This window comes from Scyliorhinus torazame, chromosome 15, assembly GCF_047496885.1.
Source record: "Scyliorhinus torazame isolate Kashiwa2021f chromosome 15, sScyTor2.1, whole genome shotgun sequence".
NCBI lineage: Eukaryota > Metazoa > Chordata > Chondrichthyes > Carcharhiniformes > Scyliorhinidae > Scyliorhinus > Scyliorhinus torazame.
In genome coordinates, this window is record NC_092721.1 from 55848511 (window position 1) to 55861189 (window position 12679).

The 12679-nt window shown below is 44.8% G+C and overlaps 1 protein-coding gene across 2 annotated transcripts in view; it reads left to right on the top strand.

Moving 5' to 3' along the window:
- LOC140391602 (UDP-glucose:glycoprotein glucosyltransferase 2-like) overlaps positions 1-12679 on the top strand; it is a 731169-nt gene that overhangs the window by 224879 nt on the left and 493611 nt on the right. For both annotated transcript variants that reach the window (XM_072476257.1, XM_072476258.1), the window contains exon 7: positions 8513-8609. In XM_072476257.1, coding sequence (XP_072332358.1) covers positions 8513-8609 — 97 coding nt within the window. The remainder of the gene's footprint in view (positions 1-8512; positions 8610-12679) is intronic.

A 12679-nucleotide genomic window follows, 5' to 3' on the forward strand; every position in this document is an offset into this window, starting at 1 on the left:
AGGACGCATCACTATAAACTATGAGTTTCAAGTGCTTAAGATCACCTAAAACTGGGAACTTCAAAACACACTCCTGCATTTTTAGTTTGGCCAAAGCTTTATTTGCTCTTATTATGTCTTCCACTTTGGGATCATTCATTATTGTACTCGACTCTAAGACATCAAAACTCACATCCGGTCTAGTCTGTCTACCTAACCAGTTCAGTTGCCCAATTAAACTTCGCAGTTGCTCTTTTTCTATCTTGGAAACCATTGCGTCTTTTTGTGAAACTCGGCCACGACTAATTGCTACTGGGGTGATGCTTTCCAAATAAGATTGCTGACATAAAGTTGCCCCTAACTTAGTCTGTCCAATTTCCAGTCCAATATATTTAAATGCACCGGAAGCCTGACTTCCAACCCTGAATTCTTTCCTCAAACCAGCTTCAAAATCACTAGTCCCATCCCACAAAAAGTCATCGACATGCATCATAAAAATGCCAGAAAGATTTCCTTTATAGTACCAGTAAAACATTGCAAGATCTGCTTTCAACTGGCAACAGCCTAACTTTAACAAAACTGACCTTACCGAAAAATACCAGACTCTAGATGCATCATTTAATCCATATACACATTTGTTCAACTTCCAGAGTACCCTTTCTGCGTTAGCTGCTTCTTTAGGAGGACGGAGAAAAATGTCTCTCTGGAGCTGATGCCCCTGCAAAAAGGCAGCTTTTATATCTATAAATTTGCATTCCCATGCTTTTGTGGCGAATAAAGCCAAGAAGATCTTTAAAATAACCTTTCCTGCTGTAGGTGAATCTACCCTTAAATCCTGATCTTCTATGTTTTCTTCAAATCCCCTTGCCACAAGCCTGGCCTTTGCCTTATAAGTTCCATCCGGAAGAACCTTTTCCGTGCAAATCCATCTGTGGGATAGAGCTCTTTGTCCCCTATCTTGTACTTCCGTGTGTACCCCAAATTCACTCCAATTCTTGCTGTTTAGCTTCTTTAATAACTTTTTCATCTAATTTATTTGAAGCCACCAAAATCTCACGTGCATGTGGGCTTCTACTCCTATTAGTATGCGTAGTCTTACTCATGTTCCGAGATCTTGACAAACTATGTCCCCTCTCCCGCCTGGTATCTCGTTCTGTACTGCTACTGCGTGATCTTTCCCTTCTGCTGTGGGATGTCCTTTCAATAGTTCTCGACCTTTTCCTGCGGACCTGTTCACTATCCGATGTACTATCTGAACTGGCACTGCGTTTCTGTGTCCTCCATTTTTGAACTTCGTTTTCCCAATCCATTGTCTTGACTCCTTCCCCTGAATGCTGTACATTCAACCAATGTTTATACTTTCCAGTGGCCTTCCCTGCCCTGCTCTACGAATAACAGTTGCATCCTTCCATTGACTAGACCCTTCAGGCAAGTATGTCACTTTTGTACCAACTTTTGGCAGTTGCCCTTTCGGAAAAATGGCCTCTTCTAATTCACCAGAAGTGTTGTGTTCCTCCACAGAAACCCTGTCTATATCAGTTAATTGGTCCTCATAGTTCTGAATCACATGCGTACCAGATGACTCTGGTTCCTCGTCATGTCTGTCTGCTCTGTCTAAATTTGAAAATTTGTAATCTGTACCCATTATCCTTGATGAATGGACCCTAACAGTTTGATTACCATGTTGCAAAATAATTGTTTTGCCATCTATGCCTATGATCTTCCCAACTATGCCTCTGATCTTCCCTGGGCCTTTCCATTCATTAGAATTGTCTCTCTTACAGTATACCATGTCTCCTTGCTGAAAAACGGCATCTGATGGTCGTACGTTATGTCTTAAAGCTCTGCGAATTCTTTCAGAGACGTCTGCTTCCAAAAAAGCTTTTCTACTGCTATGTAATGCATTTAAATGTTCAGCAAAACCAGAGCTAATTGTAGTCCCCTCCCAAGCTGGAGGCTGGTCATCCAAAATGGATGGAATTTTTGGATTTCTACCAAACACTAATTGATAAGGACTATAGCCCCCAACCATCTGCAATGAATTCTTTGCATGTACTGCCCATGCTAAAGCTGAATTTAGCCTGCAATTTGGTCGATCTGCCAAAATTTTCCGAAGCATGTCACCGATGACAGCATGATTTCTTTCACAGACACCATTACTAAATGGGCTTTCTGCAGCCGTATTCATAACTCTGATATTCATGTTTTCACACATATTCCTAAACTCATCATTAGTAAATTCCCTCCCATTGTCCATAAGGAATTTTGCCGGTGGACCCATTCCTGTCCCTATCCATTTTTCCACGATTTGATCCAGAATTACTCTTTTCTTTACTTTGTACAATCGTGGCTTGACTAAATCTGGTTGCTAAATCGACAAAATGCAAAATAAATATATTATTTGCTTTATCCCAGATCTTAAGGTCCTTGGCCACAATGTCGTTAAAATCCCTGGCCAAAGGTAGGGTTACTATCGGTCGTGCTGGTGTCCTTCTGTACTTCCTACAAACTTCACAGCGGTCACTAACCTGTTCTATCAGTTTAGTATAGTCGTCATCCCTTACCCCTGCATCCTTTAATACATTTTTCAGCCTCCGAGGAGACGGATGTGCAAATTGCCTATGCAGTTTTAATACCACAAGCTTTTTATCAGCTAAAGTCCCATTTTCAACAGCCATTAACACATCCTTAGCCACTCTACTTGAAAAATTATTTGTCAGTAATGGAATACAATAGTGTCCCAACTGTGTAAATTGTAAGTCCACAGTCTTTCCAAAAACTGTTGCCTTATCCTGTTCCATATCCAGTTTCATGTGTGCTTTCTTCACCGATGGTCTGCTCAGAACCAAAAGTATCTCACTTGATACAACATCCGTGCTGATGAAATGATTCACTCCGGCAATATTGCAAGGGATCACCACTCTTTTCAGCGATTTCAGAGTATTATCATCCCCAAACCTGAAACTTGTGGAACTTTCAAATTCCTTAACCTTGTTACGATTTTCAGCATTCAAAGAGTCCAGGTAACATTTTAACCAGTCAATTCCACATACAGTAGATATGCAGCCACTGTCCAATACAGCACAGTTGAAGGATTCTGCAACCAACACCCTCATTACCGGCGTAAAACTGCTTGTCAATAGGACAATGCCTTTCTGGTCACTATCTTTTTCCTCTTCTGACTCTTCCATGTCATGTGTCGCTTCAAACACTCTATCATAACGAGTTGGACAGTTGAAAGCATAATGGTATTGAGAGTCACATCGAAAACATCGATTTATCATGCCCCGTGCATTTCTGGGGTTCATCTTCCTATTGTAGGTTCTAACTGGGTTTCTGTCTTCATAATTTCCTTGTCTCGGTCTCCGTCTATAGTCTTGAGCCCTGTTCGTAGCCATACGATTTCGCCATCCTGTTACTAGTGTATCTTCCATATTCTGCCTTATAGGCTGTCCTATTTGGGTCATCAGAGCCATCGGAATCAAATGTTTCCCCAGAAACTTTTTTAAAGCTTGTCATCTGTTCGAATAAGATACCCTTATCCGTACACTGAACTCCTGTCAAAACCAGGAGCCTATCCATGTTGCTCACTCTAGCACAGTCAAGTAATTTAAAGGCCAACACAGACTGTGGAAATTACAGATTGTGTTTCTGCAGCCTTTTATGTAGACTGCCAAATTCCATTATATAGTCTTCCATGGAGATGTCCTCCATTTTCCGGAACTTATCAAAATCCGACCATGCTTCATACACACTTAACAAGTCATCTTTCTTATAAATCTTATCCATATAATGTAATAAAATCTCCAGACCTTCTTCTGAGTCTAACTCTTCCAATTCCAGCTCAGAGAGCACTTTTTTTCGGATTTTACTGCCATATGGTAGAGAAAGAGCCAATGCCATACCTTGTTTTCTCTTTCCCAAAGCAGTTACTTTAGTCCACATAACTACTGCACTTCTCCATTGGTCGCACAATTCCCTTTCAGAAAATAAGGGAGGATAGTCATATCCAGCCATCTTTATCCTGGGTTCAGCCATGGATCTTTTATTTTTTTTCCTTCTCACTCACTCCTTCGTTTGATCAGGAAAAGTTGTAACTTTCAAACCTTCACATTTGCACAGCAACTATTATCTGCTACCATTGTTAGACATTTTAGTTGCTGTGAAATGAAGAGTCTAAAGTTCTTGTTCCTTTTCACCAAACACCATTTATTTCACTTCCACAGCCTTTGCCCAAAACTCTTAACAACACACCACCTCACAGAGGCCACCTGAAGCCCCTTTACATATCAGTGTCAATTAATGGATACTTAACATAAATGAGACAACTAATTGCAATGTCTCTTAACCCATTACTTTACATACGTTTCCCTTTACGTCTGCCAATTTTACCTGACTGTCATGTTTCCTGGCCATTTTCTGAAGTTCAAACTCTCTCTCTTTATCTTTGTCCCTCATCTGTATCTCCCTTTCTCTTTCCTTTTGTTCTGCTGGGGCTATTATTTCTATTTTCCTTTCTTCTCTCACTTTTTCCTCTCTATCCATTTCGTATTCAAGCTGCTTTAATTCATTCTCATGTTCCATTTGTTTAATTTGCAACTGAAGTTTTGCTATTTCCAATGAGTCAAACTAGCTCAGGCAACTTTAAATGCTCAGCCACCGCCATAATGACCTCATCTTTTCACATTTTGTTCGGTAATGTTAACTGCAATGTTTTTGCCAACTCTAAAAGTCTGCTTTTAGTCTCTGTCCGTAAGATACTGCGTGTAACCGTCTCCACCCCCAAACACTTCAGAGCGTCTGAAAGAGCCATTGTCCACAACACACTCCCTACTTAAACTGAAAAACCACACCTTAAAAGCAACCACAATATGCTCACCCCTCACTGTCTTTAAGTTCACTAAGCCAATCCAATAGATAGACTTTTATCCCCCTCGAGCCCCCAATTTGTTATGGGCCAGGGTTTAGAGAACCCCAAAGTGTATCACGGAGTTCACCTGACCCACAACTTTGAATAGATTGTGGTTATGGGGAGCACACGGCCCTACCCTGCAGGTGCGATGCAACAGAAATCTACTGCACTTTTAAATTAAAACACTTTATTTATGAAACCAGTTAACACTTTATAAGCCCATAGTAAACACCTGAACAACTCACCAATAAACCCCCCAAAGAAAACAGTACTCTCTACGTAACTCTTAATCTTTCCTTGCAACATCCATAAGACAAAAAGGACCCCCTTTACAGAAATACATCATGTTTAACTTCTCTACTGAGAACAGTTACCACTTTGAAAACACCAAATGAACATTCATAAGCTTGCAGAGATTCATAAACATCTTGCTGTGATTGCAGCTTTTCCAAATCTAAAACAAAACAAAACACACCCTGTAGCAAACAGCCTAAAGAGAAAGTAAAAGCAGACAGACAGGCCAGCTCCACCCACACTCTGACATCACTGATGAACACCCATTTCTTCAAGGTACATCCACTACAGATATTTTTATAAACACCCATTTCTTAAAGGTACTCTCACCTGACACCACGATGCTCCAGTTCTCCAGCTTCCACCCTAAACACATTAAAGAAGCCATCCCCTATGGACAAGCCCTCCGTATACACAGGATCTGCTCAGACGAGGAGGAGCGTAACAGACATTTACAGACGCTGAAAGATGCCCTCGTACAAACGGGAGGTCGATTCCAGAAACATATATATATCTTCTGGTGCTCGACTCATCAATCGACAGTTCCAACGCGCCACAGCAAAAAACCGCACCGACCTCCTCAGAAGAGAAACACGGGACACAACCGACAGAGTACCCTTCGTCGTCCAGTACTTTCCCGGAGCGGAGAAACTACAACATCTTCTTCGCAGCCTTCAACACATCATCGATGAAGATGAACATCTTGCCAAGGTCATCCCTTCTCTGTCTGTGCGGAGTCTGTACATCCTCCCCGTGTGTGCGTGGGTTTCCTCCGGGTGCTCCGGTTTCTTCCCACAGTCCAAAGATGTGCAGATTAGGTGGATTGGCCATGATAAATTACCCTTAGTGTCCAAAATTGCCCTTAGTGCTGGGTGGGGTTACTGGGTTGTGGGGATAGGGTGGAGGTGTTGACATTGGATAGGGTGCTCTTTCCAAGAGCCGGTGCAGACTCGATGGGCCGAATGGCCTCCTTCTACACTGTAATTCTATGATCCCCACACCCCTACTACTTGCCTTCAAACAACCGCGCAACCTCAAACAAACCATTGTTTGCAGCAAACTACCCAGCCTTCAGAACAGCGACCACGACACCACACCACCCTTCCATGGCAATCTCTGCAAGACGTGCCAGATCATCGACATGGATACCACCATTACACTTATATTATGAGGAAAGGCTGATGGACTTTGGAGAGAAGAAGGTTAAGAGGAGACTTAATAGAGGCATACAAAATGATCAGGGGGTTGGATAGGGTGGACAGTGAGAGCCTTCTCCCGCGGATGGATATGGCTGGCACGAGGGGACATAACTTTAAACTGAGGGGTAATAGATATAGGACAGAGGTCAGAGGTAGGTTCTTTACGCAAAGAGTAGTGAGGCCGTGGAATGCCCTACCTGCTACAGTAGTGAACTCGCCAACATTGAGAGCGTTTAAAAGTTTATTGGATAAACATATGGATGATAATGGCATAGTGTAGGTTAGATGGCTTTTGTTTCGGTGCAACATCGTGGGCCGAAGGGCCTGTACTGCGCTGTATTGTTCTATGTTCTATGTTCTATGTACACGTGAGAACACCACCCACCAGGTACGTGGTACATACTCGTCCGACTCGGCCAACGTTGTCTACCTCATACGCTGCAGGAAAGGATATCCCGAAGCGTGGTACATTGGCGAGACCATGCAGACGCTGCGACAACGAATGAACGGACATCGTGCGACAATCACCAGGCTGGAATGTTCCCTTCCAGTCGTGGAACACTTCAGCAGTCAAGGGCATTCAGCCTCTGATCTCCGGGTAAGCGTCTTCAGGACGCGCGACAACGCAGAATCGCCGAGCAGAAACTTATAGCCAAGTTCCGCACACATGAGTGCGGCCTCAACCGGGACCTGGGATTCATGTCACATTACATTCATCCCCCACCATCTGGCCTGGGCTTGCGAAATCCTACCAACTGTCCTGGCTTGAGACAATTCACACCTCTTTTTAACCTGGGGTTACCCCTATCTCTGGACCTGTAAACACTTAATTAACTGCAAATGCACGCATTCTAAGCATTGTCTTGCATCTTTGAATTTGGCTGTATATATGTTTCTGGAATCGACCTCTTCATTCACCTGAGGAAGGAGCAGTGCTCCGAAAGCTAGTGTTTGAAACAAATCTGTTGGACTTTAACCTGGTGTTGTAAAACTTCTTACTGTGCTCACCCCAGTCCAACACCGGCATCTCCACATCATTACTTTAGCTGGATAGCTGACTAATTTTTTCTCCTGTAACAAGTGCCTGTTGTCATGTTCAATAAGCTCACGGCTTTTTGTCTTCAGCTTATTCGGATGAGATATTAAAACTGATGCCATTTTTCCCCTTTCATGTGGGAGTGTAGAACAGGGTGATTTACACCCCCAGGGCTGATATCCCTGAGCAAGGCCCCTTGCTGACCTGTCAAGTGCCTGAGTGGAACACCACATACAGGCTTCCCAAAAAGAGGCGACAGAAGGACTCTCGAGCTAGCACCCAAGATCCCGGTTGCCTTCCCAAGATTCCACCCAATTTAATTTGGCACAGATTAAGAATTAGCTCTAGTTTCTTAATTGTCTGTTTCCTCAGTTCCTTGCCAGGCAGTGAATTTCACATAGAAGTAGGAGGTTTGTTTACTGTTTAGAATCATACAATTTACAGTGCAGAAGGAGGCCATTTGGCCCATCAAGTCTGCACCGGCCCGTGGAAAGAGCACCCTACCCAAGCCCACACCTGCACCCTATCCCTGTAGCCCCACCCAAACTTTTTTGGACACGAAGGGCAATTTAGAATGGCTAATCCACCTAACCTGCACATCTTTGGACTGTGGGAGGAAACCGGAGCACCCGGAGAAAACGCATGCAGTCACAGGGAGAACGTGCAGACTACACACAGACAGTGACCCAAGCCGGGAATCGAACCTGGGACCCTGGAGCTGCGAAGCAACTGTGCTAACCACTGTGCTAGCGTGCTGCTCTAGCTATTTCATTGGCATCAAATATTTATTGGGTTCTTCGTATGAGTTTGTGGTTTGACATCTATAAACGTTTTAGAGAAAGGGTGATTTGCCACAGGGTAGTTAATACATTACAGTGAATTACAACACCAGAACAAACAACTTGACCCAACTGCCACTTGTACATATTTTATGCTCCACACTTTAAGATCACAGTTAATTATCTTTACAGCATGTTATTTCTGTTGTGAACAGAAATATAATGAACGTTTCTGGGTCTTCATGTTTTTGCATATTTTGACCATTAAAATACTTTGCCTAGCTTACACTGATAAAAACTGTATCCTTAACAGAAAGCCAGCTCTAAGAAAGTGCGCCTTTCAGGATATGGTGTTGAACTTGCTATAAAAAGTACAGAATACAAAGTGCTGGATGACACTCGGTTTGAAGGTATGTGTTTTATTCTTTCTTCGACATACAGTTTGGGGGGCACGGTAGCACAGTGGTCAGCACAGTTGCTTCACAGCTCCAGGGTCCCAGGTTCGATTCCCAGCTTGGGTCACTGTCTGTGCGGAGTTTGCACTTTCTCCCCGTGTCTGCGTGGGTTTCCTCCGGGTGCTCCGGTTTCCTCCCACAGTCCAAAGATTTGCAGGTTAGGTGGATTGGTCATGCTAAATTGCCCTTTGTGTACAAAAAAGGTTGGTGGGATTGCTGGGTTATGGGGATGGGGTGTAGGTGTGGGCTTCGGTAGCGTGCTCTTTCGAAGGGCCGGTGCAGACTCGATGGGTCAAAATGGGCCTCCTTCTACACTGTACATTCTATGATACAGGCGGATGGGAACCAATTAAGGATGTCAGAGGGAATTGAAGTGGGGACAGAAACAAAAGGCAGTGAGGGGAAAAGTGAAAGGCAGGGAAGCCAAAGTCAAAAATCAAAAAGGCCACAGTACAGAGTACAGAGACTGTGGAGAACTCAGTGAATGGGTCCAGTAAAGCTAAGAGAAATAAAACACAAGATGCACAAAAAATGACCGGGCAGAGAGCCTGGGAAGTCTAGATTAAACTGCATTTATTTCAATGCAAGAGGCGTGACGGGCAAGTCTGATGAACTCAGGGTATAGATAGGTACATGGGACTATTATAGCTATTACTTAAACATTACTAAGGGAGGGGCAGGACTGGCAGCTCAATGTTCCAGGTGTAGCTATCTGGGATGGCCACGTCCCGATTACAAATTGGACACTTGCAAAGAATGCAGGGAAAATTGGACAATACCGAAAAAGCAAGCAGGTGCAAGGTCTGTCTTTTGATTAGAGCCTTCGCTCTCAGACAGGACCGGTACTGCAGAACCATCTAAATACTAATGAGCCATCCCCGGGAACAAAAGGCAACATTTAGGTAAACAATGCATCCTGGCGCCAGAGGAGACTAAAACAAAGCAAACCAACGGCCACCTAGGACACGCCCTGCAACCAGGAAACACACCCCTCTATTGGAGGAAAATCGATAAGGACAATTGGGAAATGGCCCAATTAATTGGGGCCAAGTTCAAGGCCCGCCGAAAAGCGCGCGAAGCCCTTTTGGGGTATATAAAGGACTCCCCAAGAGAGGATCGCCCTATTGGCCTTGGCTCTGAGTGAGTAGAGACCCGCCAAAGCTACACCAGACCAAGTAAGTTCCAAGTCAACGCACGCTACGAGATTGGCGCTCCTAGTTGCTATCCTGTAAACAGCTCAACCCAGCAGCCTCAGAACCGAGCAACGGCCATTGTTCCTCTGACTGAGTGGGCACCCGAAGCTAAGTATAGGCTTTGAGTAATAGTGATAGTTTAGGTTGTAAAATTTTATGCATGAGTAGATTTGACTGTGTAAATAAATGAGCATTGCTTTTGAACTTACTAACTGGTGTATCAAGTCTTTGATCAGCATTCGGTTTTGAACCTTGTGGCGGTGTCGAAAGATACCTGCCGACTCTTGAGCAAACTTAATTAAACAGAGCCAAATTAAGACACAACAGCAAGTTAGCAACATTTACTGGCGACCCAGATGGGACTCGACTTAGAAGTGGCCTAACCACTCCGAGAGAACCCAAATTTGAATTGGAATCCAATTGTAAACAGAAAAACCACAAGCGTAAGAACAATAATGATCAAGCCTCTGAGATTCGGAAGTGTGTTAATGCATGCGTATTAACAGGCATATAAGGTAAACCTGAGAGATTTTGTTGCGTAAAACTGTCGGGCATATAAGGTAAACCTGAGAGATTTTGTTGCGTAAAACTGTCGGGAGTTTTGTCCGCCGGAACTTAGCATAAGTCGTACCCGTGTTTACATCACCACTTTATCACCCCTTGTTCCAAATTCAGTAGAGAACCTAGGTAGAGAAAATGGCAATGAAGGCAATGGAACGCCTTATGAACCACCAGGAATTTGAGGTCATAGTGACCAGTAGAGTAGGACAGTGTCCTGTTTGGGAAGATGAGATCAGGAAATATCTCAAAGGGAAAGGATGGCCCCTTTGGAGTGAATTCTGCGGGTCCCGGGAGTATAGGGCATACTTGGTGGGAGAACCTGTCAGAGATCCACAAGAAGAGCTTAGGGAAAGCTCGCAAGCCGATGGCAATCGTGTCCTGTTTGGCACAATTGCGAGGCACAGAGGAGGTCGTTAGGATGCTCCGTAGAGAGATAGAGGAGAGAGAAAGACGTAGTGAGATAGACGTGAGCAAAGTAGAGACGGAGAATAGAGATTTAAAAGAGCAGTTAGCAGCAAAGGACAGAGAGGTGGGTGATGCCAAGTGGGCACACCAGCCTTGTCTCGTGCATTTGAGTAGTTTCCAAACGCAATATGATAAGGCCTACCAAGACACGCAACGTGCGGTCTTGGTAAGACAAGAGACCGAGCAACAAGTTGGTTTTTTGGGGATTTCGGCGGGAGCGGTGCGCAAGGGCCTTCTGGGAGGTAAGTTTTTACTTTAAAAACCCTTACCTTTGCAGGAGCAGGCCTTTGGATTTCAGCGGGAGCGGTGCGCAAGGGCCTTCTGGGAGGTACGTTTTTACTTTAAAAACACTTACCTGGTCCCGTTTCTGTTCTTCTTTTCTGTTTTTTTTTATATAAGGCGGAAACCGGAAGTTCGACTTCTGGGAAGGCCCCCCCCCGCCCCCCCAACCAATAAATTCTGGTGGAGAGGAAACCCGAGACACTACACGTGTAGTGTCTCCCACCCACCCTCCTCCTCTAACCTAATAATAAGACCCATTGGTGTGAGGTAAGTGTCATATTATTATCATATTTTTTATAAATTTATTTATTAACCAGATCTTGGTTGGAGGTTAGAGGGATGGCAGGGAAGGTAGTGCAATGTTCCTCCTGCAGGAAGTTTGAGGTGAGGGATGCAGTTAGTGTCCCTGCTGATTTTACCTGCAGGAAGTGCAGCCATCTCCAGCTCCTCCAAGACCGAGTTAGGGAACTGGAGCGGGAGTTGGATGAACTTCGGATCATTCGGGAGGCAGAGGGGGTCATAGATAGCAGCTTCAGGGAATTAGTTACACCAAAGATTGGAGATAGATGGGTAACTGTAAGAGGGACTGGGAAGAAGCAGTCAGTGCAGGGATCCCATGCGGTCGTTCCCCTGAGTAACAAGTATACCGCTTTGGATACTTGTGGAGGGGGGGGACTTACCAGGGGTAAGCCATGGGGTATGGGCATCTGGCACGGAGTCTGTCCCTGTTGCTCAGAAGGGAAGGGGGGAGAGGAGCAGAGCATTAGTAATTGGGGACTCGATAGTCAGGGGCACAGATAGGAGATTTTGTGGCAGCGAGAGAGACTCACGTTTGGTATGTTGCCTCCCAGGTGCGAGGGTACGTGATGTCTCGGATCGTGTTTTCCAGGTCCTTAAGGGGGAGGGGGAGCAGCCCCAAGTCGTGGTCCACATTGGCACTAACGACATAGGTAGGAAAGGGGACAAGGATGTCAGGCAGGCTTTCAGGGAGCTAGGATGGAAGCTCAGAACGAGAACAAACAGAGTTGTTATCTCTGGGTTGTTGCCCGTGCCACGTGATAATGAGATGAGGAATAGGGAGAGAGAGCAATTAAACACGTGGCTTCAGGGATGGTGCAGGCGGGAGGGATTCAGATTTCTGGATAACTGGGGCTCTTTCTGGGGAAGGTGGGACCTCTACAGACAGGATGGTCTACATCTGAACCTGAGGGGCACAAATATCCTGGGGGGTAGATTTGTTAGTGCTCTTTGGGGGGGTTTAAACTAATGCAGCAGGGGCATGGGAACCTGGATTGTAGTTTTAGGGTACGAGAGATTGAGAGTATAGAGGTCAGGAGCACAGATTTGACTTCGCAGGAGGGGGCCAGTGTTCAGGTAGGTGGTTTGAAGTGTGTCTACTTCAATGCCAGGAGTATACGAAATAAGGTAGGGGAACTGGCAGCATGGGTTGGTACCTGGGACTTCGATGTGGTGGCCATTTCGGAGACATGGATAGAGCAGGGACAGGAATGGTTGTTGCAGGTT